Raw genomic sequence first — 26,610 nt, 5'->3', positions numbered from 1 at the left:
TCTCTGATGCTGGGAACCTGCAGCAGTGTTCCAGGACCTCCCCCTCTCTCTGCCAGGGTCTCACTTGACTGAGGTTGGAGGACCTTTACAAAGCTCTCTGGGTCACATACCCTCCCACAGAAGGGCAGGGCTCATGCGTGTGTGTACATATGTGTTGGCAGGGGAAGGTTCCTGACTGTGAGAAAACCACTTTGTAGTTGAGGCATCTTTAAAAAGCAAACTAACCATCATTTCTGAGCCAAGTTTCTCAGTCTTCTGGGATCATGCCAGCGGCTTTTAAGGCTTTTTTTTTTTTTTTTTTTCATTTTTGCTTTTTGGTCTTAATTTCCTGAAGAATTAAGGTTTTTAGCATGAATTCTCTGGTTGTGACAGTCTCCACTGCACAACCCCCCAACGCACACACGCGTGCACATATATTTCTCCCCACTTTTATGAGTGTCTCTGCTCCCATCTGTTTGCCTTTTGGACGGAGTGACTTTGCTGCCTCTGTTCCCATCTTGAATAGCTTATAACCTGGCCAGGGAGTCATCCTTTAGAGAAACTTGTGTTTTGTTTTGCTCACCCTATGAGGTCTGTGATGATTCACTAGGAGAAGAAAATATCCAGTTTGCATCTAGCGAATTGGGTGAAGGAAGGTGAGTTTCGGTCCGGGAAAACAGCTGGGCCACTGGGGCGCAGGGCTCACGTGCAGGGCAGTTGTGGGTGACCCTGCTCAAAGGATCCATCACATCAGTGCAGCGGCCAGCCCGGAGCCTGAGTCTGTCACGTTGGCTTCCCTCACCACTCCCACGCTGGGGAAGTACGGTTGTTTTCACTGGAGAGAAAACCCAGAAAGAAACAGCCCTGCTCACAGGGCCCCAGCCAGGCTCCGCAGGGCTGATGGGAGGAAGGGCCCAGGCCTCTGTGATCCACGCATGTTGTGCTAAGTGCCTGCCTTTGTGTGCCTTTCTCAGAGACAAACATTTGAGAGGACAGAACAAGGGGCCCCACAGCAAATCCGGCCCAGGCCGATTGGTGTTTGAACTCCTTGCTCTGCTCCACCATCCCAGAGACATGGAGCCGTGGCCTCAGAGTTCATGGCCAGCGTGTTGAATCCTCAGTCTACACTGCATCCCCCTTCTTCAAGTTGCACAATCAGGAGTATTTTTATCGCCCATCTTTGATCCTCAGTGTCACCCAACACTTCAGCAGTGAGTCACTTCTCCAGGGAAGGGAAAAGGAAGGCTCGAAGGTGAGAGCTGGAGAGAGGAAATGACTCAGTGTCTCAGAAAACAGAAAGCTAGGCGTTCTGGTGAGAGTGGGCTCACTCAGGAAAGCAGGCATCCTCATCTCCCACTCAAGTTGGGGGGCTGGGCAAGGGGGCGGGGGTCCCTGGTGCCCAGAGGAGTTAATGGTTGCTGAAGGAATCCCCTCACCATCATGGCAATTTTGCTCACTCACTCTTCTTTAGTCACACCCTGCCCCGCTGTTCCATTGTCATGTCCTGCCCTTGGGGTATTCACGGTGAAAATACGGTTCTTTATCGTTTGGCTACTGGTGTTTACCAGGTGATACAGCCTTGGGCTTAGTAGTAGCTGTGGAGGTGAGCTAGTGCCTTTACCCCGACCCCACACCTATACCCTGTCCCAATCCTGCCCTGAAGGGGGACCTTCAGCTGGTTTTTTCTCTGGAAAGTTCAGAGCTTTCGTCAGCAGTCTGAAAGCAAAAGGAATAATCTCCCAGGCTAGAGGCGGAAGCCAGAGGTTGGGCTGGGCTCCGCATGCCAAACCCGCTTCACTATTGAATAGTTGCCAACTCTGATGCCCTGGTTCCCACTCCCGGGCATCTCCAAGGGGGAGGCCCCGAGTCGTGTGGCCAGTGCAGATGTCACCACTGTCACGGGACTGGGATTGTGGCTAAAGGGAGCCTCAGAGGTTCAGCTGCTCTCCTTTCCATGCCTGCTGCCATTGATAGAATATGACCAATAAGTACCCTTATGCTTAAATGGAAAAGTTAAGACTTTTTGATCTGAAGAGACCTGTGTGGAGAGGAAATATGGATACAGTTCTGTCGGTCTGTAAAGTGTGGGTAGGGTGAACAGAGCATGTGCCATAAACTATACAGTCCTAGAAATCAGGAATCTCTCTTGACACTGGAAGCAGAGAGTGTTTTAGGATATGTAAAAAGTCACCTTATGTAGTGGGAAGCATAAATATAGAATGTGTTACATAGACAGGTGGTAAAGAAATAAATGGAAAGATTTAGATCAATTCCTGAATTACCGAGGTGTGCATCTAAGCTGTCCCATACACCACCCCTCACTGTTCCCACTACAGGAAGCATCCTGGGCTGGACAGGTTCTTGTGGCTGTGCAGGCAGTTTTTATCGAGCACTGCCGTGTGCCAGGCCCCGTGTTGTGGGCTGCTGTTGTCCCCGTTGGTACAAATTACAACACGGAGGCTTAGACAGATTTTATAACTTATCTAGGGTCAGTAAGCTGGGAATAATTGTCAGACCCAAGATTTGAACCTTGGGTTGTTTGAGCCAGGCCTCTTCACCACTTGGGTGCTGCCTTTAAAAGAGGATAAAGTGGAGGGGATTCCTGCCAATCATAGGAAAAAGTAACTGGAAAGTAGGCCTTGGAAGTTTATACACCACTGTACAGAGTAAAGCTGGTATCTTAGTTTGCCTCGAAACCCATGAGGGTAGCAGGTCAACGGGCACTGTTTGAGAAAAGCACGCCAAAAACTACAGTGAACTCTGTTCACTATTCCAGCAGAATGAGTGAGGCATACAAGTGGGGTACAGGAAATGGGGTCCAGCATGGGAAAGAGGCAAGGGGAATCACCAGGGTGACGGTGAGAACAGCTGTGCAGCAAGAATGGAAGGCAGCCAGTTTGGAAGGACCTCTGGAGGAAGGTCTTTGAAAAGATAAAATTTAGGGGCACCTGGGTAGCTCAGTCAGCTGAGTGTCCGACTCTTGATTTTAGCTCAGGTAATGATACCAAGGGTCATGAGATTGAGCCCTGCATCGGGCTGAGCGTGGAGTCTGCTGAAGATTCTCTCTGTCTCCCTCTGTCCCTCCTCCCTGCTCGCTCACTCTCTCTCTCTCTCTCAAATAAAATTTAATAAAAGAGATAAAATTGATAAATACTTGATGTGTATGAGTGTCTTGGGGAAATCTCTAGACCATTGGTAGTTTAGGATTTAATTAGTAATAAACACAGTAGAAAACCAAGATTGTTGTTAAAACCAAGGAAAATAGAAAACTGCACCAGAGAAGTATACTTTACTAAGAGTAGACATCATAGTTGTAACAGGCTCAGTTGTAAACAGCCTTGGTTTCATATAATAATGTAGACACTTGATACTGATCCAAACCAACTTACGATACAGTTCTCTTGGGAAGGTGGGAGGGCTGGAGTAGGGGACAGAAGAGAGCTAAAAGCTCATATTCCTTAGTAGGAAGTCAATAGGTAAAACCTGAGAGGGGAATATCGGGAAGTAGAAAGAAATAAAGTATATCAGAAATAACGAGGAAAACATCAAAAGAGTCAGCCTACAGAGAGGATTGTGGTTGTCTCCGAGGAGTGGGATGGGAAGACTGCTGCCTGTTGGAATGAACCTGCCAGGACTCTGTGACTCTTTAAACTTTAAAAAGAATCATAAATAAAAGTCCAAGAAGTGATATTGTAGGAGCTGTTCCAGCTCACCCCGTCCACCGAAAGGAAAGGATAACCTGTTCTCACTGAAAATCACAGAATTGGCACCAAGGCAGCCCTGGTCATGTAGAGGCACTTCAGCTGCCCCAGCACTGGGCTGAGAGCTGAAGGTTAGCAGCCGGTAACCGCCCGACAGGTCTCCTGAGAGCAGCTATCTTGGCATAAAGGGAACAGTGAGGGGCACTCGGCTGTGCACCTGATGCTGACCAGCAGTGGAGACGGATGGAGTGGAAGTGATAGGGCGCTGGAAGAGAGCATCTGGGCAGAGCGAGATCAGGAAGGAAAACCCTGTGCCCTGTCAGAGCAGTGCCGGGCCCGTCGTCCCCAGATAGAGGGTCGTCACAGCCTTTTAGGGGGTTTTGTTGGGTGTTAAGTAAAAGGGGGTTCCATGACTAAGGTTGGAAGATGGTGGCTTACATAAAATGAAACTGGCTGGTTTGCCCTCTGCAGTCCTCAGAGTCTTCAAAATGCCAGCATTTTAGGTCTCTAACCTGAGACCCAGTGTGTTGCATCCGGCTCTTGCCCCATCTGCTTTTCCAGGAGCTTCCCTGAAACTAAGATGCCATCAAATACCCTTTGGGAAGCCCTGCCTTGGCTTCTACGAAGTAGGTTGGGTTTTTTTTTTTTTTAAGAGTTCAGGGAAAAAAATAGATGTGTCCTTGTGGCCTTGAAAGCCCAGAATGAAAGCCCACTCAAAGGGATGGGAAGTTCTTGAGGAGAAATACTGTGGTTGTTATAGTTGGCGTCAGGAAGACCTGGGGATTTTGTCTCAGCCCATTATTCATTCACTGTGTGACCTTGGGCTAGTTATTTAAGTCTCTGAGTTTCAGTTTCTTCATCTGTAGAATGGGGAAAAGGATACCTCTTGACAGAGTTGCCATGAAAATGAAAGGAAGCAAAGTATATAAAGGGTCTTCGTGGGGACGTGGCACCACGGTCTGCACTCAGTAAAGGGCCCCTCTTATTAGCATTGTGACTAGTCCCCTGGAAACTAAAAGGAGGTGTAATACCTCCAGGGACCAGTACAGGTATGTAGAGAATCTTACTTAACTCAGATTTCTTGAAGAGTTTGAACAAAATCTAGAAGGAGAAGTATGTTATACCAGCACAGACTATTAAGGAACAGGGTCAAAATAGGCTGAAACGCAAGAAGAACTGAGTCTTGCAACACAGTGCTGTGACCAGCAAAAAGGACTTTATTTTCTGTACTTCTGTTTGGAGCAACAAGAAGAAAACCTAAGCCCCATCGTTTGGACACAGTAACACAGAGAGAAAGCAAGATTTACTCCAGTTCTGTTATGCTTCCATCTCAAGAAAAAAAAAATGGTTATCAGAGTGGAGTCACACAGGCATTGATGAGAAGATGGAAAGCCACGATTTCACACTGCCTGGTCCACATGCATTGTGCCCCAGAACACCAGGCGAATTGGCAGATGGGATTTATGAAGCTGGTGTCCCCAACCTTTGAGGGAATAAGAAAAAGGTGTTGGCAGACTGAAAGCACTCAAAAGTTTCAAAATGCAAAAAGCATCTTGCACTCTCCAAACTAGTGTCAGCCATCAGGGAAAATTCTGGACTAGATTATAAGGCAAACAGGCTGTGAATACTCTTTAAGAGGCACAGTGAACCCTGAGAGTTGGCATGGATTCACGAAGAATCAGAATCAGGCCTGCTGGACCATCTTCATCTATTTTTAGAAATAGTTATGGGGAGGGCCAGGGCGGAGAGGGGGGCACCCAGCTGACTCAGTTGGAGAAGCTTGAGACTCTTGATCTCAGGGTCATGAGTTTGAGCCCTACATTGGATGTAGAGATTACTTAAATGAATAAACAAATAAAAACTTTTTTTTAAATTCCCCTTAAAAAAATAGTTACCTATTTCTACCTGATAGACAAAGGAAGTGCTATAGATCTATAGGTGGGGTTTAGCAAGACATTTTCAGAATGTCTTCTGACATCATTGTTGGCACGACAGAGGAATGTCCACAGAGCATCCAGGAGGGTGAAGGACTTGGTGATGGGACGGTTGGGCAAATTTATAATTGGTTGGATGAGCCTACCCAGAGAGTAATGATGTCAGTCTGTCAGCCTGTCTGCCTGACCCTGTCCTGTTCACTGTTTAATCAAAGCCTGGGATGAGAACATTGATGGTGAGTTTATCAGTTTTGTCAGTGACTTGAAGTCAGGAGGGAATGGCAGTATGATGGATGCCAGAGTCAGGTTTCAGAAATACCTGGACTGCTTGAAACAGTAGCCAGATAATGCAGAGTCTGTCTCTCAGCTCCAACTAATCCACAGTACATACAAGATGGGGGAGAGGAGGTCCAAGCGCAGACCATGGGAGAGAGCCTGAGGGAGATGTTGACAGAGGGTGTGCTGTAAAAGTTGGTAATATGACGAAGTTATAAAGAATAGACAATTTGATGACAGTTTTAATAGAAATAAAGTTTCCCAAACAAGAAAGCTCATAGTCCCTCTTTGATCTGCCCTGGTTAGACCACATGCTATACTTATTTCCACACACGACACTTCACTTCTGGACATGATGCTCTGGCTTTGACGTGCTAGAGTAAACGCAAGAGAAAGTGACATGGATAGCTGGAAGATTTCAGAGCCATGTCTTAAGATTATAGTTGAAAGTCAGAGCCACAGATACTGGAAAAGAGAAACTGATGATGGCCTGTGGGAGCAGCTTCAGGGATTTGAAAGGCTATCATGGGAGGAGAGATTAAATTACTTCTGGGTAGTTTGAGGTCCAGCAGATGAGAATTGCAGGAAGACCATTGTGCTTTGTAGAAGGAAGACGGCCCTGCCGGTACCTCCCTTAGCAGAACAAAGGCCTCAAGGGTTTTTGTTGGCCTGTGGTCGGGCCCTCTCAGAGGACCAGCAGTTGACCAGGGCCCACTGTGTCTGCTCAGGGAGTCAGGAGCCCCTCCAACCCAATCTCAGAAGTCCCGTCTCCCAAGCTGAGGGCAAGGACCTTTGTTCAGAAGTAAAGACTGATTTGGCAGAGGCAGCTGGTAAAGGCAAATAAGTCCCTATTAAGCTATCAGCATTCTTGCAGGAAGAGCAGACAGACTTCTAGAGGCAGCCTCCTGATCCAGCCCAGATATATTTTGAGCCCCTGCTACATCTCAGGCACCGTTAGATGCTTCATGTCGGTCATCTTGTTCAATCCCCATAACAAAAGCGTATTATTATTTATCCCCATCAAGAGGATACTGGCGCTTAGAGAGAGGGTTCATTATCTGCCTAAGGTCACGAGAGAGTCGAACCCAGCACTTACACGTTAGCCACTCTGCCACCTGAAGCAGTCCTTCACCCCCGGCCCCATATCCCTAGCAGTCCCCAGTGGGTGTAGGGCGTGCTTCCCTGGGAGCCCTTCTCCCTTCCAGCCCCCTGGAGCTCTGCCTTCTCTTCCACGGGGAGCTCAGGGCAAAAACAGCCCAGCTGAAAAATTAGGCCACGCTGGCGAGCACAGTACTTATTTTTTTATGACTAAGATTAAGCTGACAACCATGCAAAACATTGCAAACCTGTGTCGGCTGCAGATTTAATACCTCACCCAGCCACACAAATAATTCATGCTTCTGCATCGATGTCCAGAAAAAACAAATCAGCAAAAAGCTGGGCTCCTGCGTGTGTGTGTGTGCGTGTGCGTGTGCGTGTGTGTGTGTTTGTGTGTGTGTAGCAGCCGCGTTTCCATTGAAGCAGCATGCCGGAAATACCCAAGCCCCAGGATTGCAGATCTAGCATTTTGCAATTTTTTTTTTCTCTTAAAAGATTAAAGTACGTTTTCAAATGATTGAAGGTTGGTGGGAGGTGTAAATGTGGGCACTTGTCACATTAATTCTTCAGATGATTAAGTTCTTTTCCATTTCTTTAAAGCTGTTTGCAGTTGGGTTTGATGTCCTCGTTCCGGGTGAGTGTGTTGTAGCAGTTACCAAGGTGACTTTAGCTGACTTTCAACAATTTATTTTTCCCTCCAGCGTGAGATGTCTCTAGCCCTGTGTGCTGTTGATTCTTCTCTCTCAGCCCTCCACCCCCCACCCCTACCCCAGTTGCTGTTCATCAGCATTTTGCCCATGCCAGAGAGGCGGGGATCCTCTAGTGGGCCCCATAGGCTCAGAGGCCCCGCCTGGCAGCCAGGCTTCAGCTCCTTTTGGGCACACGGTGGTATGTCTCTGGGCCCGTTGTCAGAGATGGCACAGGGAAGCGATTGTAAGAATGACACCCTGCCTCTTCCCCTTAAACTCACTCTGACCTCAGGCTTGTCACCTCACCTCTCTGAGCCTCCATTTTCCTCATCTGTGAAAGAAGGGTTAACCATAGCCTATATAGGGGGTGCTTGCTGTGAAGACTCAGGAGTGAGTCTCTGGCCTCCTCGCTCTGGGGCAGAATAGGGCTGCTGTCTTCTGAGTTCTGCTCTTGTCTGGGCCCTGAGGGCACCCACTGCGATGTGGTGTTTGGTGGTAAGGGAAGGAGATCTAGCAAGAGGTCCTAGGCTCCCACACTGGCCTGCCACAGACCATCTCTGTGGCCTTGGACTTGTTTCCAGCTCTCTTTTGTAAAGGAAAGAAGTAGATTAAACTGCCTCAGAGTTTCCTGCCAGTCTTGAACTTCCATGACCTGCTTGGCCGTACGTAGCATTTGTCTCCTTCACGGGTCTTGTGAAAGGGTTTGTCAAAAGAGAAGCTAGGGCAAAGGGCAGTTTCAGAATTCACTTTGGCAAACCAGAGGAAGGGACCACTTTGTGACAGAGCGGTTACATCTGGGGGTGGATCCACACAGCTGATAGGACTGGTCCCCGTTACCTCAAGGGCTTTCGTAAACCACTGCCTTGGCAGGACCCTGGCTGCCCCATGTCACCCTCTATCCTTTTGCCTGCTGACCTCACACCCTCCCTCTGGGGAGGTTCTCTGCCTGTCGGGGTGCCTCACTGGCCAAAGGCCCTAGCACCTCAGCGCCCCCGGCATGTGAGGAGGTTGGGCCTGCCCCTCACTGACTGTCTGACTGTGGAGCCTGGACATCCTGGATGGCTCCTGCCCCTTGAATGATAAATAACTAGAGCTTCTTACCCAGTGTTTTGATGGACACTTGGGGAATTGTTCTGCGATTCACAGCCCAAACTAGGATCCGGCCTTTTGAATAGGATCAGTGGGTAACCCTCATTTCCGGCTGAGGCAGATTTGAGAGGCTGTCAGTGGGGGCAGCTGAATTTGAAAGAACATATCTTAGATTGCAAAGGGACCCCGTGGCCCAGTTGTGGGCAAGCTGTTGGCGGGAAGCAGGACAGGAGGGAGTGTGAGGCAGCAGTGACAGCTCACTGTGGCCAAGGCCACAGGCAGGAGGAATCTAGTACAGGGCCCCTGGGGCCTCAAAACCCAGCAGGATGGTGGCCTGGTTCTGCTGCCCAGCCAGGCCCACTGGTCTGACTCCTAAGAATCTGGTTTCCACCCCCTCACTGAGGATTGTATCATTTCCTGGTTAGATGAAGGATGTGTATGTCACTGCAGCTCCTAGCCATTAGCAGGAGCGAGCATGCTCGGAGCCTGCTGAAAGTCATAGCCTTTTCAGGGTCGGCTGGAAGGAAGCTCTTGGAGCCGCACCTTCTGGTACTCTAGCACTCCAGCTTTGGAGACCTTGGGAACTGAGACTCCAGGGTGGGGAGAAAGGGCTCCCAGATGCTCCTGCTGCTATATAGGGAAGAACAAGCCACTGCGAGGTAAACTTTTATATAGTGTATTGGCCAAAGATGAGGCTTTGGAACCCAATCTAACTTCGACCAGCTTCCAGCTCCATACTCCCTGGCAGTGGGAGCTGCACAAGTTACTTAACTTCTCTGATCTCCCAATTCCTTATCTGTAAAAGGGATATAACAATAGTACCCACCTCATGGGGATGTTGAGAGTAGTCAGTGAGAAGTGCTTTGCACAGCTGCTGGCATTTGGCCAGCACAGGGTGAATGGTGGGTGTTGTTAACCACTATCATCAGTCACGGTCATTGTCATTATTCGGGAGCCCACCCTGACAGACTCCCATCTTGCTCCTCCTTGTAGTATTTATTTACCTTGTGCTGAACCTGTCCCTGTGCTTGCTTTGCAGAAGCCGCAAAGACAGCCTGGAAAGCGACAGCTCCACGGCCATCATTCCCCATGAGCTGATCCGCACACGACAACTTGAGAGTGTGCATCTGAAATTCAACCAGGAGTCAGGGGCTCTCATTCCCCTTTGCCTAAGGTGAGCCCCACAGCACACAGCTCATCCTCAAGGAGCCACCGGGCCTATGCGTGCCTTCTCCCACACACCTGGGTGGAGTCTGGGACCCAGGGAGGGAGGAGAGCCAGTCAGGCAGTTCCATCTTGGGCCTGTGGGGGGCCTGTGCACTCTGAACCAGCCTGTAGCCCACACTGTGTGGAAGAACACTCCTTTGTCCAGAGAGGTGTCCCTCCAGCCTTACTCTCTTCGGGAGGCTCAGTGGTCTCGGCGATCTCAGACGCCCCTGCCATCCCACAAGCCCAATGTCAGTAGCACTGGAATAGCAGGGCAGGGCTCTGGTGGGTCGGGCTCTATTTTCTTCTTCTTGTTGCTTTTCCCATGCATAGCGCTCAGTTCTCCAAACCCAGTGGCCAGCACAACAAACTCCTTGAGGGACCAAGAAGCCCAGCTGTGTCCTTTCTGCTGCTGTCCACAGTGCCAGAAAACCCAGCCCTGTGGCCAGCATTCAGCTCTCTGTTTGGGGATGCTGCACTGGGCTGACTCTGTTCAGCTGGCCTCTTGCATAGCCCTTGGGGTTTCCACCCTCACTTTTATAGCAGGGGAGGCGACCAGAATAACTCTGAACTCAGACAACATGACAAGGAAGAACGGGGTTACCCTGGTTTGGTCCCTCCCCACTGAGCCCAGAGCCTGAGAAAAGAGTTTGGATGCTAACCAACCTTGGCCAACCACCCTGGGCAGCAGGGCAAAGATAGCAAGTGGTCAGAATGAACAAGGGCTGGAAAGACCCCCCGCCCCCTGCCCCAGGACCCCAGCCATTTCCTCCCCAGCTCCCTCTCTGGCCCAAGCTCAAGATCTTTAGACTGGTAAAGGGTTAATCCAAGGCAGCCTGAGAAAGCCAAGGGCAGGCTTTGCTTCCTTTGCTGACTGGCATCTCTGGCTCACTAGTTGTCCCTGCCTGCCCTTCCCCCAGGTGTATTTCCAGACTGGGGATTAACAGGAGCTTCTTGTGGCTCCCTCAGAGTGACCCCATTTGGCTTCAGCTTTGATGATGATGATGATGGTGATGATTATGATTTATGATTTATTTGTTTGTTTTGAGGTATGCTTGTGGCCTTGGGGCTAGCCTTTTTTTTTTAAGTTTATTAATTTATTTTGAGAGCGAGCACGAGTGGGGGAGGGGCAGAGAGAGAGAGAAAGAGAGAGAGAGAGAAAGAAAATCCCAAGCAGGCTCTGCAGTGTCAGCACAGAGCCCGATGTGGAGCTCGAAGCCACACACAGCGAGATCTTGACATGAGCTGAAGTTGATGCTTCACTGACTGAGCCACACAGGTGCCCCGGGGCTAGCCATTTTGTTCTTGTGGGAGGTCCCAGGAGCAGGTGGCAGACATTGCCCTGAGCACAGGAGTTGTGCTGCGAAGGCACTATGCCATCCTCCCTGGGGCTTGGGAAGTTTGTTTAGGTACTGCTTCACTCCCACCTTCAAAGTAAAGGGGGACATGACCCTGCTCTTAGTTCTGGGCATGGCCTTGGGCATATTGCTAACTGCCTTCTCTAGTCTCAGTTTCCTCACCAGGACGTGAAGGAGCTGTACTCCACTGCCCCTGCAGGCCCTTTGAATGCTGATCTAGTGTCTGCTAGCTTTGAGCACTTCGGAAGAATGGCAGTAGAGAACTCGTGAGAGGTTTCTCTTGGACCGTGTTTGGTTACAGTCCCCTGTTGGCGGGCAGGTGGGCAGTCCGGAGGGCATTTGCCAGGCACCCTGTCCCAGGGAGCACAGCCCCCACAGTCCCTGAGCCTTGGCCAGGCTGCTGCTCACTGTCTCTGTGTTCCTACCCCCAGGGGCAGGCTCCTGCATGGACGGCACTTTACGTATAAAAGTATCACAGGTGACATGGCCATCACATTTGTTTCCACGGGAGTGGAAGGCGCCTTTGCCACTGAGGAGCACCCTTACGCAGCCCATGGACCCTGGTTACAAGTGAGAGGCTCCTTTTCTTTCCCTACCTTATTTTTCCCCCTCCCTACCTTGTCTTCCATGGGCTCTTCCCACACCTGCCTCCCCCTCCCCTCCCTTGGCAGCTGTTGTTGACTCCCTTCCAGAAGGGCTGGTTATGGGAAGCCATGTGGAGTGTGGATGCTGCTGCCTATCCCATCAGCTGTAGTACTTCCTGGCCTCTCCGCCATCCCCTGAGACACCAGGGATAACTCTCTAGGCCCTGGCCATTGGTTTGCCATGGATATCTAGGTTTGAGAGGTACCAGACTTTCCGCACCCCGGGTAAACCAAAGTCCAGGAAACCAAGGGTGAAGCAGGATAAGATGGAGTCTGGACGCCACTTGCAGGTGCCTCTGTGGAAATGCCACCAGAGCTCCTAGAGAATGGACGTGTGGACCTGGACTGGGGCTGGGTTGGGCAGGCCTCAGCAGACAGAGCCTCCCCACTCCCCTCATCTAATGGTTGTCCTGTTCCTCCTAATGGAAACCCAGCTTTTCTGCACAGAAACCTGCTGGCTTGTCCAGAACACTTTGTCCTTCCTTTGCTCTTCTGGCTGGAGCACAGCTTCAGAGCCACTGCCAAGTGGGGTGCTGGGACCTGAGAGCCACAGGCCTCCTTCCAGCCCCCACCCCTGTCCCAGGTCTATAACTGGTGCTTGGCTGGTCCAGCACACTCCCAGATGTATTAGGGGAACATTGTTTTTTTCTTTGTTTGTTGGGTGCGTGGGAGGAAGAAAACTCTATCTTACCTCTCTGAGGAGTATCAAGAAAGGGGATCTGACCGTAATTCAGAAATTGACTGTGCCTGTGCCCTGTTTATGGTGTATGGAAGGATGGTTATAGTAGCGGGGAAGAGAATTATGCTGGTTTTGTGGGGTTAACCCTGTCTGGGGGGGTCTGTGAAACATACTTAACTGTCGATGTGCGTGTGTGTGTGTGTGTGTGTGTGTGTGTGTGTGTGTGTGTGTGTGGTTGAGCTTGCCACTGAATTTCTCCTCCTTCAGGCCAGCCCTCCCCGCCGCCCCCCTGCACAAATACTAACCCTTAATTAAAACAAACAGCAAACAAAGAATACCAACCACACTCCTCAGACTAAGTGAGGAAGAAATGGAAGCTAGTGCTTTAGGAATATTGTGTTCCATAAATTATCTTGCCTTTTTCCACTGTTGTTATTACATTGTTTCATAACAAAATTACTTTGAACCATAAAGTTATAAATACATTTTAAAAGTCCCACTTGGTAACATTAGATTTCTGTCCATGTGGTGTTGGTAGTTACTGTAGCAAAAGCTCTGAAGTGTAACATTTGAAACTAGCCCAGCACAAGTGGAAAGGGCCTCCCCGCCCCCCACCGCCCCACCCCAACTATGTCCCAGGAAGCCAGGCTGCCTCTTGCTGGTAAGGAAGGGGGAGGTGGGGACCCAGCAGAAGGGTTCACAGGTCATCATTCCCAGTAGATGACTGTGCTGACAGGTCTCAGAAGTGTCCTCAGATGGCATTTGTGTGTATTGGAGGTTCAAGCACATTTTCTTGGGAAAGTAGGGACCAGGGTCTCCCCAAACTCAAGAAGAAATTACCCCCCAGTACGTTTTACATCTTCAACTCTGAACCTGTCCTTAGAGTCTTGCCATCCCCCTTAGAAAGTCTTCTCACCCTAAGGAGGGGTTGGTCATCATCTCCATTCTCATCAGCCTAGGAGCCCCAGCCCCCAGAGGACTCAGCAGATGTCACGATGCCCCTCAGGGCCCCCAGAGTTCTGAATCCAACCGCTTATCCACGGGCTACTGGCGTTGTACTCCCAGCCCCACTCCCCTCACCCTGGGGCAGCCCCCTCAAGGGAGCTGAAGCTCTGGGCATGGCCCCTCCCATGCACTGTTGCCCAGGGAACCGGAGCGGTGGGAACCAGCCGCTGGCCTCGGCATGTTTCAATAAAGTTGCTGTGCTGGGGAGCTGCTTAATCAAAGGCCTGTGTTATGGGCTCATTAGTGTGGTCCAGCACGGGCCAGCTCACAGGGGAGCTCCTAGGAAGGCTGGCTGGGGCCCCATTCCCCAAGCCTGCACCCTCACTCACCAAGGGGATTCTCAGGCCTAAGGAGCCCTGGGAAACCCTCTGCCCGTACCCCCCACTCTCCGTCCGCCAGTCCTCAGTCATGGAGCCAACACCCAAACAGCTCTCCTCCCTGCCCTCAAAGCAGTCAGCACTTTCTGCATCTGACTGCCAGTTCGCCTTCCCCTTTAGGGTCTTGCCACTGTGGTCACAGGCAGCTGCCTAGCTTGTGGGAACCTGGGCTTGTAATTACTTGTGGGCCTCTGGGGCTCCCTCTGGGGTTGGTTGTCTCCCCAGGAGTCTGCAGGACCTCTTGGAGGCCTGGGATTAGGCTCATTACCGAAGAGGGGCCTCTCCACTGGACCAAGAAGGGCCCCAAGCCCCTCTGGAGGGAGTTCCCCAACACAGAGAGGACAGCCCCCCGCTGCAGGCATCTCTTGCGCATGCTCCCAGGATCTGGGGTGTCTCGTTGGCCTCTGTGTGCCAGGCCTGTTAGGGACAGAGGAGCAGGAAGGAGCTGAATGCGGCAGGCCCAAGAACGTGAAGAGCTCTAGACTTCTGTTTTCTTGGCTGCTGCTTGAACTCTCCCTGTTGATCCCAGCTGAATGGGGAGGGGCTGGGATGACTTTCTTACATCAGCCTCAACAGCCTTGGAAGCCCTGCTCCCAGCCTTGGCACCTTGTTCTGGCTACCAGCCCGGGCCTGTTATCTCTTGGGGAAAAGGCATGGCAAAGACACCCCACATGGGGGAAGAGTGACAAAGGAGAGGCTGAGAGGAAAAGGCAGAAGGTGAGGGAATCTGGGCCCTCACTGGAGTGTGCAGAGTGGCCCCACACAGGCCTCCACACCCACCTTCTCCTGGGCCTGCACCTACCCTCTATGCTCCTCCCCTTCCCCCACTCTCCAGCCGCAGGAAAGTCAAGTCCCCAGCCCAGAGAAAGGCAGGGCCGTCTGCAACCCCAGGGTGAGCTCAGTGGACACTCCCTGCTTCCTGGAGGAGCTGGAGAGTCAGGAATCCTGCACCAATTCCATAGGCTTCTCAGTTTCCGGAGGTCAACACCTTGACTCCATCTGCCCTGCCATCTGCTGTTTTCATCCTCGTGGAGATTGTAAAGCCTGTCAGCCAGCTCCAGAGCTTTTCAGGAGGGTCTCCAGGCCCTGGGGGAGGCCTGCCAGCATCCTCTCTTGCACACCTTCCCCCAGCATTCCACATCCCGGTAGCTTTAACAAGCCTCTCTCCCTTGAGGCTGTCAACATTGGGTTGTTAGTCTTCTGAGCAGGAGCCCAGCCCAGAACTGAGTTGTTCGTCTATCCCCAGCCAGGGTTGATCTGAAGGGGGGAGAAGTCAGCCCCAGAGGTCACATGGAGGTCATATCACCAAATATGAGAATATTTTTTTAGGCCCTGCAATGCTTTCTCAGCTGTGTGGTGTCTGATAGCTCACCCAAGTGGAGCCCCCATTCCCAGCCGTTCCCTGCCAGCCCTGATGGGAGGCTCCGGCCTCAGGATACGATGCCCAGCTGCTGTTCTGAGTGGGCTCACCGCTCCAGGCCAAGTTTGGGAATCACTACTGGGCTCTCGTCCTAGCCCAGTGGCTGACTCACCACTGTCCTCTGGACAAGCCCCCGCCTTCTGTCCTCATCCACCCATTTGGACGTTGTGTGGAAGACACTTGGCAGTCCCTGGCCCAGGCCCTGGGCAGCTCCTCTCCGGTGCCTCTACTGTTTCTCCTTCTTCTGGTAAACCCGGCCACAACTTGTTCTCCCTGGAGACGTTTGCCGTCCTGGGACCTCACTGTCCCAGGGTACACCCATCAGGGTTTAAATCCTAGCACTGTGCCTGGGGAGTACAGCACCCTCCCTTTAGGAGAAGACTGATGGCCCACTCTGCCCTCACAAGCCGGCAACCAGAGCAGGAGGGCTCTGAGCCTGCTCCTGGCCACCAAAGCCAACTTCTCACCACCCACTGAGAACAGGAAATGAGTGTGTGCCACACACACCTCTGCCCCCAAGCCTGGGGGGTCTCCAGGCTGTTTTCCAGCTTTCGTCTGGCCTGTTGGAGTCTGGGGAGGGGGGTGGACACAGACCGGACTGCTTCCTCGTCCTGCCTCCTCCTCGGCCATTGTGGGTGCCAGAGCAGCTCCTTGGCAGGCCTTACCCTGTAAACAACACATTTCCGCCTCCGAGAGAAGGAAAGAGAGGGAAGAAGAAAGCCAAACTTGTTGGGAAGCAAGAACAACGTGTCAACACGAAGAGCAAACAGGGCCCCGGACAAAGTGTGGATTGTCGTATCAAGGGGAAGGAGTGGGCATTGTCAACGCTGTTTGCAGACTCAGAAATAGCACCAACCACAGACGTTTGAATCAGATCTGCAGCAGCTGGGCTCCTGTCTGCGGCACAGCAGGGCCTGCCCAGGGCAGGCCCCATGAAAGATCACTTTTTGGGTTCCTTCTGGACCTTGCTGGGGCTTGGGGAATTGGGAGATTATTGACACCCCTCCCTCATCACCAGCCAGCCAGGTTGTCCTAAGGCACCTGGTGCGAGCACGTGGAGTAAGCTGCCATCTGGATCCCAAGCCCCCTTTCTGACCAACAGTGGGGGTTGGTAGTGGGGAGCAGGGAGCCACTGCTCCCCTCACATCTTGGCCAAATAGAAGGTGTTGAAGCTGCAGCCACCACCTCACCCCTGTTGGTTAAGCCTGCGCCCAAACCCCCTTCCCCTGTGAGCCTGGGTATTTCCCACCCATGATCCCCTGGGGTGCCTCAAAAGTGCAGATGCCTTGGCCTTGCCAGGATATTCCAGTACTGAAGGTCTGGATGGCATCTTCATATTTTCAGAAGCTTGCCAGGGGAGTTTGCTGTTCAGATTGGTTGGTGGGAGCTTTCTCCTCTCACCAGAGAGCCTCCTGCCTCCAAGGGCTGGTTATACAGAAACCTAAGCATTTTATGCCCAGCTCATGGGGACTGCACGTGTTACTGAGTGCTGTTGTTATTTTCAGTATTATTACTGTTATTTCTACTGCTCTTTTCTGGGTTAGAGTAAATGTTCCCTTATGTATGCATTCACTAAGCTGGCCTGGAAATTTGCCTTGCTGTTCCCACTTGGAAACCATCTTTGGGCATGGTTTGCCTTCCTTTCCAGTTGGCCAACTCAATTTTTGAGCAGCTGGGTGTCTATGGTACTCAGCTGTCTTGAGCTAATCAGGGTTGTTCTTCTCGAGGAGATATAGGTCTGGCTGGGGTTAGGATGGCTGGTTTTCCAGGCCATCGGTAGAAGCCAAAGTCACCTTTACCTCCTCTTTCAGAGGAGAGAGAGAAGAGTTAGCCGTGAGTAAACAAGGCTTCTAGAATTGAGGTATTTTCTCCAGACAGGAAAAAGAGTATCCTCTACCACCATGAGGTCAGATCACTGTTCTAAAGTCCAGGAGCCTTGTCTCCTCTCGACACCGGCTCGTCTGCAAAATGGGGGCGATAGTTACCGCCTTTGCGGGACTGCCAGGAGGGTTCCGTGAAACAATACCAGTCAAGCGCTTAGCCCAGTGCCCCGCACATGGAGGAGGCACCACTGCTTCTGCCACTGGTGGTGTTATCATTGCCACTGTCATCATAACCATCCTGTTTTCATTTGTGGCAGAGCCAGGCAGCTCCACAGGGACCCAGTGAGCTTCAAGAGCCCCAAGCGTAGCATCGCAGGCTTTTCCCACAGTTGCATCACAACGGCGAGTCTGTTGCTCATGAGAGCGCCCAGGAGCTGCTCCGTCACAGTTGTCTATCTCCAGTGTCCTGTGGATAAGATCTGTTACCATTCTCAGCTCCAGGTCTGAAATATACAAAGAACAGGGCCTGCTTGTTCAATCCAAGCTTCTAAGGTTTAACTCCCAAAGGAAATTAAATTAGCTGCCTGCAGCTATGACAGTCTGTCGTGTTTCTTTGCAGGGAATGTCACCCTTAATATCGTGCAGATCTTATGTATAATTTTCTCTGTTTAATTCTTTTAAAATAATGTGAAGTTTCCAGCAGGAACCAGCAAAGCACCAAAAGTGAAAATTGAGGAGTAACTAGGGTTTGTCCCCTTTTCTGGTCTTGCCATCCCTTCTGCCAGCCGGGTATAAAATGAGTCCACACACAGAGGGTACGCGCTTGGTGGTTGTTCTGCTAAAAGCCACCATAGCGTACCCTCTCTCCCCCACCTATTCCAGACCTTTGTCACAGGAACTGGCTTAGGACGGAACTCCATGTTAGTGGGGTTGCCTTTCCCTTTGTCGAAAAATGGCTCTTTGGTGTCTCACTGGGTGGTCCAGTCCCGGTGAACCCTCCCCTCCACCTCAGCCCAGCACTATAGTCCCAGACCTATTTACCTTTCTGGCAGAAAGTCCCTCCCTCCAGATTATTTGTGGCTTAGAAATCAGCCCGGCCTGGCCCAGACTGGAGCCATTGTAATGTAATTGGGTTTTAGGTATGCTCGTGTTTGTGCTAGCATTTGCAGAGATGGCAGCAAGCCCCGGAAATGCCAAAACCATGAATGTGACTTTTGTACTCCTCCCGCAGACTGGCGATAACTGGTAGGGAAACTCTGGACTTTGAGAGGGGGGGACCCTGGGATAATGGAGGGGCATGGGCCCTGGCAGTGGGAAGACTGAGGTGTGATTAGGAAAGAGTCCCTGGAGTCTGGGAGTGCTCAAGGTGCACTTGGAAGAAGAATGTGGGTGGAGGGCCCCACCCCCACCCCAAGTGGGCATTTCTCTCCACTGACTTTGCCTGTCTAAATCTGGTCTCTGCCCTCACCTGAGGCCTGAGCTCCTCAAACAGAAGAAAAAAAAAAGAAGAAATTCGGTGAGATGGGAGCCAATGGTCAGAGCCGGTTTGCTGCTGACTGTGGGCTTGCAGCCTGGGAGGATGTCCTTTGGCTCCCTGTCAACCAGGAGAGGGTGCATGTCCAGGTAGAGTGTAGACTGCTTTCATGCCTATGTCTCTGGGGCTCCGCCCGGGGCCAGGCCTAGCAGAGGCACCCAGGGAATGCTGTGGGATTGAACAGATTGATGGGCAGATGAGTGGAAGAATGAATAAATGTGTAAATGTTGTGGGGGGAAGAGCAGTACTTCAGGGATGACTTTAGAGTCCAGACACGACTGGGATATGGTCTTAGCTCAGCCACGCACAAGCCACGTGACATTGGGCAAATTACCTAACTTGTCTGTGCCTCAGTTTCCTCATCTGTGAGGAGACTGAAGGGGATAAGATACACTGAGCAGTCAACACAGTGCTTGGTCCAGAGGTGGTTTGCTCGCTTGGGGTCATTTTCTCATTCCTCGCTCCCACCTCCAGGCCATCAACTTCCTTCCTCTGGAGCCCTCCGTCCTCTGTGGTCCCCAGCAACTCTGCTTGCTGCTCTCCCACACTGCTCTGCCATTTTACTTCATCTCACAAGCTGACTGTGTTCCAAATATTGAAACTTCTCTTCTTCCCAGAGTGGACAACTCCCAGGGGAAACCTGAAGGGTATTTTCTCAAGTTCTCGATCCCCATCCTTCTAAAGGGGCTTCCCTCAGAAGAGTCACTCACCTTGGTCTTCACCCCATTGTCCTTCTTCCTCTGTGCCTCACCCAAGGTGTTCAGAGTTTGCTGGAGGAGGCAGAACAGAGGCAGGTGGAGCCACAGCCTGGAGGGTAGGGAAGGGTCAGGTGTGGAGACCAGGAGGCTCCTGGACCAGCACAGGAAGGAAAAGGGTGGAAGAGAGAGTCAGGTTGGGAAGAGGAAAGACGTCCTCAGCCTGGGCCCATTGTGGTGCAGGCCTGGTGTGAGCTTGGCCTAGCTCTGCAGAGCCAGCCTGAGCCAGTTGGGGAAATGGCCCACCAGCTTGAAGAAGGTCTGTGAGGGTAGTGGTTGTGCCAGCTGAGTAGTGGGGCCAGGCTGTCCTGAACATCAAAGCATGAAGTGACAAGGCATCAGACTAGAGCAGTGAAGTGGGACAGCTGGGAGGTGACTTGGAGGAGAGGTTTCTCGAAGGAAGCTTTGGAGAGCTCAGTGGCTGAGTGAGCCCAGCAGGGCAGGGGTTTGGGAGCTTCCAGCTTGAGATGTGGATACTGCGGAGGGAAACAGGTTGAGAGCCCCTTTCCCATCTGTAAAATGAGAGAGATTGGTGCACAATCTGCAAATTCTCCAGCTCACACATTCTTGGATGTACCTTCTGGGGCATTTCTAGATTCCAGACGAGGCTTGTATTCCAAATCCAAACAGATTTCTTTTGTCCTACCAAGTGGGGGGTAAAGAGGAACATGTGAGCCCAGTTGGGCACGGAGGATGGTTGGCAATCTCCGTTCCCCAGCCATCAGCTTTTCTGTTTCCCCTCTGCTGCACTACCTCGTGCAGGGGGCCCGAACTGCCAAACAGGCTCTTTTCCTGCCCTTTCCTTTGTCCCTTCTGGGGACCAGCAGTACCATTCTCCCACGTACCTGCACCTTGCTTCCCCATTGTCCTGTGACAGCCCTCCTTCACTGTCCTCGTCCCTCTGATATGGCAGGCTGGTGGGAGTTGGGGGGAAATGACAGTCAGGGATAGGCTTCCAGCACTTCCCTCTGTCCCTAGAACAGATCCACCACGGGCTCATATCTCCTCCGTGGCCAGAAGAAAGATCCACAGCTTGGCAGTTGGCAAAAAGACCATATATTAAGAAATAATAATAAAAGCCTGTCTTGTGCCTTCTTCCCAGATTCTGTTGACTGAAGAGTTTGTAGAGAAAATGTTGGAGGACTTAGAAGATTTGACTTCTCCAGAGGAAGTAAGCCTGTTTGATTCTCTCTAACAGCGGCTTCCAGTCTCCAGGAGCCTGTGTGTGTCTTTCCGTCTGTCTGTCTCCAAGGTGTGGGGATAGGCTGGAAAGGAGACCCTGGAGATGTTAAACAGCTTTATTTCTGTCTTCCCACCACCCCCTGCCCCACCCCAGCTGCCATAAGGACACCCAGCAAATTGTCCAAATAGGTGGCTCCGAGAACCTCATTGAAGAGGCAGCCAGGGCCTTTGGGCTAGTGGTTCTCCTCAGCCCCTGCTGTTCCCTGGCAGGTTCTGAACAGAAAGCCCACGCCTGCTGCCAGAGAACATTCCACTGGGGAGTTCTGGTGGGCAGTAAGGGACTCCTGCTCTCGCCTCAGGCCACCCAGGAGCCAGCCTCCTTCCTTCTCCAGCCATGAGCTCTCCCTTCTTGGTCTGCCTCTTCCAGCAGGAGGAGCTGGCAGGCCAGGTGGGGGCTTGTGCCTTCCCTGGCTACTCATCTGGGGTACATGAATGGAGCCCATAATCCCCTTTGTTTTTCTTCCTTGTTCCTGGCATCCTCATTTGCAGGGACTTACCTCATCCTGGAAAGTCCCGTCCCCTCCCCCGGCCTCCTACTAAGCTGCACCCCAGTGGGATCTGAGCCTTCCTGGCCTCAATGCCCCATAGGTTAGTGGAACATTAGCAACCTAGCCAGGCCTCTGGAGGGCCCTCCTCTGCCTATGCGAGAGACAGACAGATGCTTCTATTGGCCTTTCTGCCGGGAAGTGTGTTTGGGGGAGAACTCCTTCACCTCCCAGCAGCCAGGCTTTCAAGCCAGAGGGAGGCCATACAGGGGCTAGATTTCAGCCAGGGCTGGAGTTTACAGCTGCCAGGGCTCCCAGGGCCGTATCAGCCAGGACATGGTGGCCTCTGATGTCCACCAGGTGGAGGAGAGAACACAGGGTGAGACTGTCCTATCCAGGTCTCCAGGTGGACAGGAACTCCTCAGAACCTGAGGTCACCTCTGCCCTCTGGGATGTGGCTTGATAAATTAACTCATTTATACATTCCAAAGTCACCAAGCACCCAGTCTGTGCCAGCCAATCAACCCCCACAAATCACCGGTCCCTGAGGCCTGGCTCCTATTCACTCAGACCAGAGCCAGCTGCCCAGAAGTGCTTCCGGAGAGGCCGTGTCGCACTAGGATGGCACCGTGCCAGACTGCTGCTTTGAGCTTGGGTGTTGAAGGGGTAGGAGGGGGACAGTCCAGGCAGGAGGGACAGGAGCCAGGGGGAGCTTAGGAAAGTAGGTCACTAAAAATGACTTTTTTTTTTTTTTTTTTTGCTTCTCTGTCCAGAGGCTGTCCCCACATCCTGCCCCACTCTCCACTCACTTTGGTCCTGGCTTGGACAAGTCCCCCATCAGAGGAAGGGAGAGGGGGCCAGCCAGGAAGTATTAGGCCCGTCCACTTCCAGCCCCAGCTCTAGGCAGGCTGAGGGCCCTGTTCTTCCCACCTTTCCAGGCTGGGCTGACTTCTCACCTAGCCCTGGGACAGTAGGAGACATAAACAGCAGACCCAGTTTCCAAGTCAGTGAGCATCTAGTGAGTACCAGCTGTGTACCAGACCACATGCAAGGTCCTGGAGAGGGAATAAGATGTATCAGCCTCTTTCCCCTACCCCAAACAGAAGCTGGAGAAACAAAAGTGTAAGCAAATCCATGATTCCTGGGCTGGGGTAGGAAGAACTTGGACTCTCTTTGGCTTCCTCTGGCACCATGCTCAGGCTGGTAACCCTGGGTAACAGATGAGCTTGAATCAAGGAGAGCAGGATGGGGATGCACCAGGCCCAAGAAATCACCTCCAGCCACCCTTGTCCTGCTCCCCTGCTCCCACTGAGGCCAAGCCAGGGCCTCCTTCCCTTTGGACCCTTTGGCCAAGGGCACAGAGGGCAGGTTCCAGGGTCCTTCTGCACCAGCCTCTGGAAGAGAAGCCATGGCAGGGACAGGACCACAAAGTTCCAGACCTCAAGCCACTTCCCTGTATCATCTGCACCCTCCCCCTGCCCCCCATCCCCCCAGCCCCAGGGCCTCAGGGAGCAGATTCCTTACATGCTTGTGGCCGGAGGCAGAACCAAGGAAGTGAGCTGGAGGGAGGTCAGCACAGTCAAGAAAGAGTTAGAAAACATGCCTCCTCCAACCCCAGTTAATTATTGGCAGGGCAAGGGGAAAGAAGGGGTCACCGAACTCCAGCAGCTTGACCCCAGCCACCCACCTGGGAATAGCATTTGCAGTTGAAGCCAGGCAACCAGTGGCCTCTCTTGCCCCCAGCACCTGGGGGACAGAGCATGGGTGAGGGCCCTGGCCTCTCTTTAGGCAGCCTGGAAAGAAGGCAGTAAGTTCTGCTAACTGTGTGCACTCTGGCTCTGTGCTTGCTCCCTCCACAGTTCAAACTTCCCAAAGAGTACAGCTGGCCTGAAAAGAAGCTGAAAGTCTCCATTCTGCCCGACGTGGTGTTCGATAGTCCACTGCACTAGCCTGGGCTGGGCCCTGCAGGGGCCAAGGGAGAGCCCAGCTGCTCCCTGGTGACTTCCAGTATAACAACTGCGTAAAAGAGATTCCCACAAATAAAAGGACAAGTGTGAGGATGACTGCGCAGCCACCGCACCCCCGCCTCACCTGCAGCTCAGGGGCCTCACCCCCCAGCCAGCCAAGCCCCCTGGGCTGGGAGCCGGCAAATGCAAACCTTCCCCTCCAGCTGCTGCCACAGGCTGTGGTTTGAGATTTGACTCTGGACCTTCGATGTGCCCTTAGGTGGAGACAGGCCTCATCCTCACCTATCCCCTGCCACGCAGTCCAGCACGAGGGAGTGGAGTGGCCGCGTGTGTGCCCTGCCCAGTTCTGCTCTGGGAAGCCTTTGGTAGGCAAGCTCCTCTGGCCACGGAACAGCTCCTCCGGCCGTGTTTGCTTTTCTTCCTCCTTATTTTATTTTGTAGAAACCGGATGGTATTTTATTGGTCTTCAAAGATGTCCAGAAGCCGTGTATATAATGTTTTTTAAACAGAACTTTATTCCCAGATGAACTTTCTCATTCTCTAGGACAGGGGCCTAGGGCCGTCTCGCCCTCCCTGAGCCACCACCAGAGAAGGTGCCGGTGTCCGCCTGCCAGCCCAGGGCCCAGAGGAGCCAGCTTCACAGAGAGGCTTTTCTTCCCAGCTGGGCCTGGTGGAGCCTGGGGCAGGGGGAGAGCTGACTTCCGCCCCCATGCAGCCTTCAGCCGAGTTTCGCTGGGGCCAGGAGGACGTGCTGCTTGTTCTCAAGTGGACTAGGCCCCTGGCAGAGTTCAAGGACCACCAGGGTTTCAGAGACTTGGTAGCCCCGGCCCCATCTTCCGGGCCTTGTCCACCCAGCCAGGCTCGCCTGAGAGGGTGAGGCCCAGCACTGCGTAGACCATCCCCACCTGCCCCTCAGGGCCTAGGTCTCCAGCTCTTTGACCAGTCCGGTCCCATTTCCTCATCCCCTGGGCCTCCCAGCCTCCAGGCTGCAGGACTCTGGCATATTAAAAATGGAAAAAATCAACTTCTCAACATGTCCTTCACTTTGATTTTGCAAACACCGCACTCTGCCACCCTCCTCCTCCCTGCATCCATTCTTTTCTCGTCTTTCCTTCCCCATTTCCTTCCCTGGGTCTCTTTCCCTGCATCCTGGCCTCTCATTGTCTCTTGCCCCCCTACTGCAGAACTCATGGTCTTCCTCCCAGAAACAGACCAATCTCTGGCCCGTGGGTTTAGGGTTCCTCTTGGGTTATCTCCCACTTCTGACCTGGAATCAACAAGCCCCTTTCGTGCCCTCTTACCTCCGACTCTAGGGACTGCTATTTCAAGATCACCCCTCAGGCCTTTCCAAAGCAAACTCCTTTTGTCTTGTCGGGGACCTAATAGGACCACGCACTGCCCCATCTGCACTGCCATACACACGTGGGCACCACCATAGTGCTACAGGAGGCCCATGGGGGGCAGGACCCCTCTGATGAGAGATTCAGCCAAAGAGCTGCCTCTAGGGGTCATGAGGGCAGTGGCCAGGCCCTCCAGGGAGCAAGATCTGGACCTCCAAGGGACCACTGGGGCCTGGCTGCTTCTCTGCACATACCCTCAGGGCTACTCAGTTAACTCCATCAGACTCAGAGCTTCAAGGTAGATCAGCCTGGAGTAGGGGGAAAGATAGGCTCCAGGCCTCCACCAATGAAGAGGAAGCTCCTTTGGACCTGATGTTGGCAATAGCTGTGCCTTCTGCTCCAAGGACTTTTCCAAAAGGACATTTTTTCTGGCCTTCGCGCACCATAGAATCACTGCCTTTGAAGCTCTTGTCATCTGATGTTTCATGGCCAGAGAGGTGCCCTTAGCTTGTCTCCTTTCCTTGCCACCCTGACCTTGCCTCTCCACAAATTCTTTCCTTCTGGGGACCTGCCTCTTCCTGTCTGGTTTGGCTGATGGGGAGGAGGGTATTTTCTGGGCTAAGCTTTGTCATCAGTATGGGAGGCAGGCGGGAAGCAGGTGAGCTCTGAGACAATGAGCGTGAAGCCTATGGCCCCTTCCTGCCCCGTGATGTCAGGAACCTCCAAGGTCCGGCTGAGGCCAGGTGTCCATCTCCTTTCCCTACAGTGCATTGGCTCTGGTGGAGTAGCAGAGCATACACCATCTCTGACCTGGCCTTCCAGAGGTTTCTCTGGGAGGGGGACTCTCTACTGAGCTTCTGGCTGGGGAGAAGGGACCCTCACTGAGGACCAAGTGAGGCCGACCGTGTAGCATGCCCAGCATAGCACCTGGCATATGGTGGGTACTCATTAAATGCCTCTTTCCCTCCCTGCAGCTCTTTGGGAGCCCTGACATAGTGAGTTGGGGAGGTAAGAAGCCTCCCTCCCCAAATCTGCACCTTTCAGAGGCTTCCTTGTGGCTTGCCCAGTCCCTCCCTCCAGGTCCCTGTGGCTAAAGCTTCTGAGAGGAAGGGGCTCCCCCATGCAGTTGGACTTCCACGTACATATGGTACACTCTGGAACTTCTCAGGTCCAGTGTGGGCTACAAGAGGACCACAGACCCAGCTGTCATTCTGACAGGTAGAGCGGTTCATGCAAGGTCTCAGGTCTGGCCAGGGAGCTGGGTGCCTCTTCCTGCCCTTCTCTTCCTCTTCCAAAGGCAAGCCTTCAGGGCAGGAACCAGGAAGCCTTGGGGAGAGTCTAAAGGGCTAGAGCATTTTAAAAAATAAACACAGGGTCTTGGGACTGGGTTTTGAGATTGAGTTGAGAGCAGGGAAAAAACCCTGAAGGTTGGTGCCCCTATGGGGCAGACCAGTAGAGAACTCCCTTGACTGTATTTTTTTATCTGGTGGTCTTTCCTCTCTGGCTTCCAGGTCCTCTATGCCAGGGGAGGTACCTAGGTCCCTGTTACAAGACAGGAGCCCTGTAGGGAGAGCCCTCCTTTTGTATAAGTACCTGAATGCTGCAGTGAGCAGACTTTTGTAAAATTTTATATTAGTTTCTAATGTCAATTGTGACTCGGTTCCTGGGGGCTGCAGCCAGCTTGGGACTTTTGTAAGAATTTTTGGGTGACTCACTTAGATGTCGTTTCCTTCTTGCTCCCTCTTCCTCTGTGTAATCTAAGTGCATTAAACATATTTGCAGAAGTGCCTGGATCTTGTGCTCCTTTCTGGATGCCTGGAGTAGGGGAGCGGAAAGCCTGGGGCCCTGGTAGAGGGGGTGGGTTGGACGCAGCCACTTAGAAGAAGCCAGGATGGGGGAAGGCCCCAGAAGACTGTTGTCGGGAGTGGTGGGGGTGCCAAGGAGCAGGATCACGCAGCTGGTGACTCTTCAGTCATGCAGAAATGACTTTGCAGGGACAGGCTCCTTTT

General features: G+C 52.4%; 1 protein-coding gene across 6 annotated transcripts in view; it reads left to right on the top strand.

The window, feature by feature from the left end:
- SUFU (SUFU negative regulator of hedgehog signaling) overlaps nucleotides 1-26,610 on the top strand; it is a 124,615-nt gene that overhangs the window by 90,852 nt on the left and 7,153 nt on the right. For 2 of the 6 annotated variants that reach the window (XM_078434774.2, XM_078434775.2), the window contains exons 9-12: nucleotides 9,806-9,940; nucleotides 11,762-11,900; nucleotides 20,670-20,738; nucleotides 23,154-26,385. In XM_078434774.2, coding sequence (XP_078290900.1) covers nucleotides 9,806-9,940; nucleotides 11,762-11,900; nucleotides 20,670-20,738; nucleotides 23,154-23,243 — 433 coding nt within the window. In that variant the 3' untranslated portion in view covers nucleotides 23,244-26,385. Of the gene's footprint in view, nucleotides 1-9,805; nucleotides 9,941-11,761; nucleotides 11,901-20,669; nucleotides 20,739-23,153; nucleotides 26,386-26,610 lie in introns of those variants that run through there. The other 4 variants (XM_078434773.2, XM_060641618.3, XM_078434777.2 and 1 more) reach the window with 3 other exon arrangements.

Source organism: Panthera onca, chromosome D2, assembly GCF_046562875.1.
Source record: "Panthera onca isolate mPanOnc1 chromosome D2, mPanOnc1 haplotype 2, whole genome shotgun sequence".
NCBI lineage: Eukaryota > Metazoa > Chordata > Mammalia > Carnivora > Felidae > Panthera > Panthera onca.
Note: the sequence above shows the minus strand (reverse complement) of the source record. Positions and strands in the feature narration are given on the sequence as shown.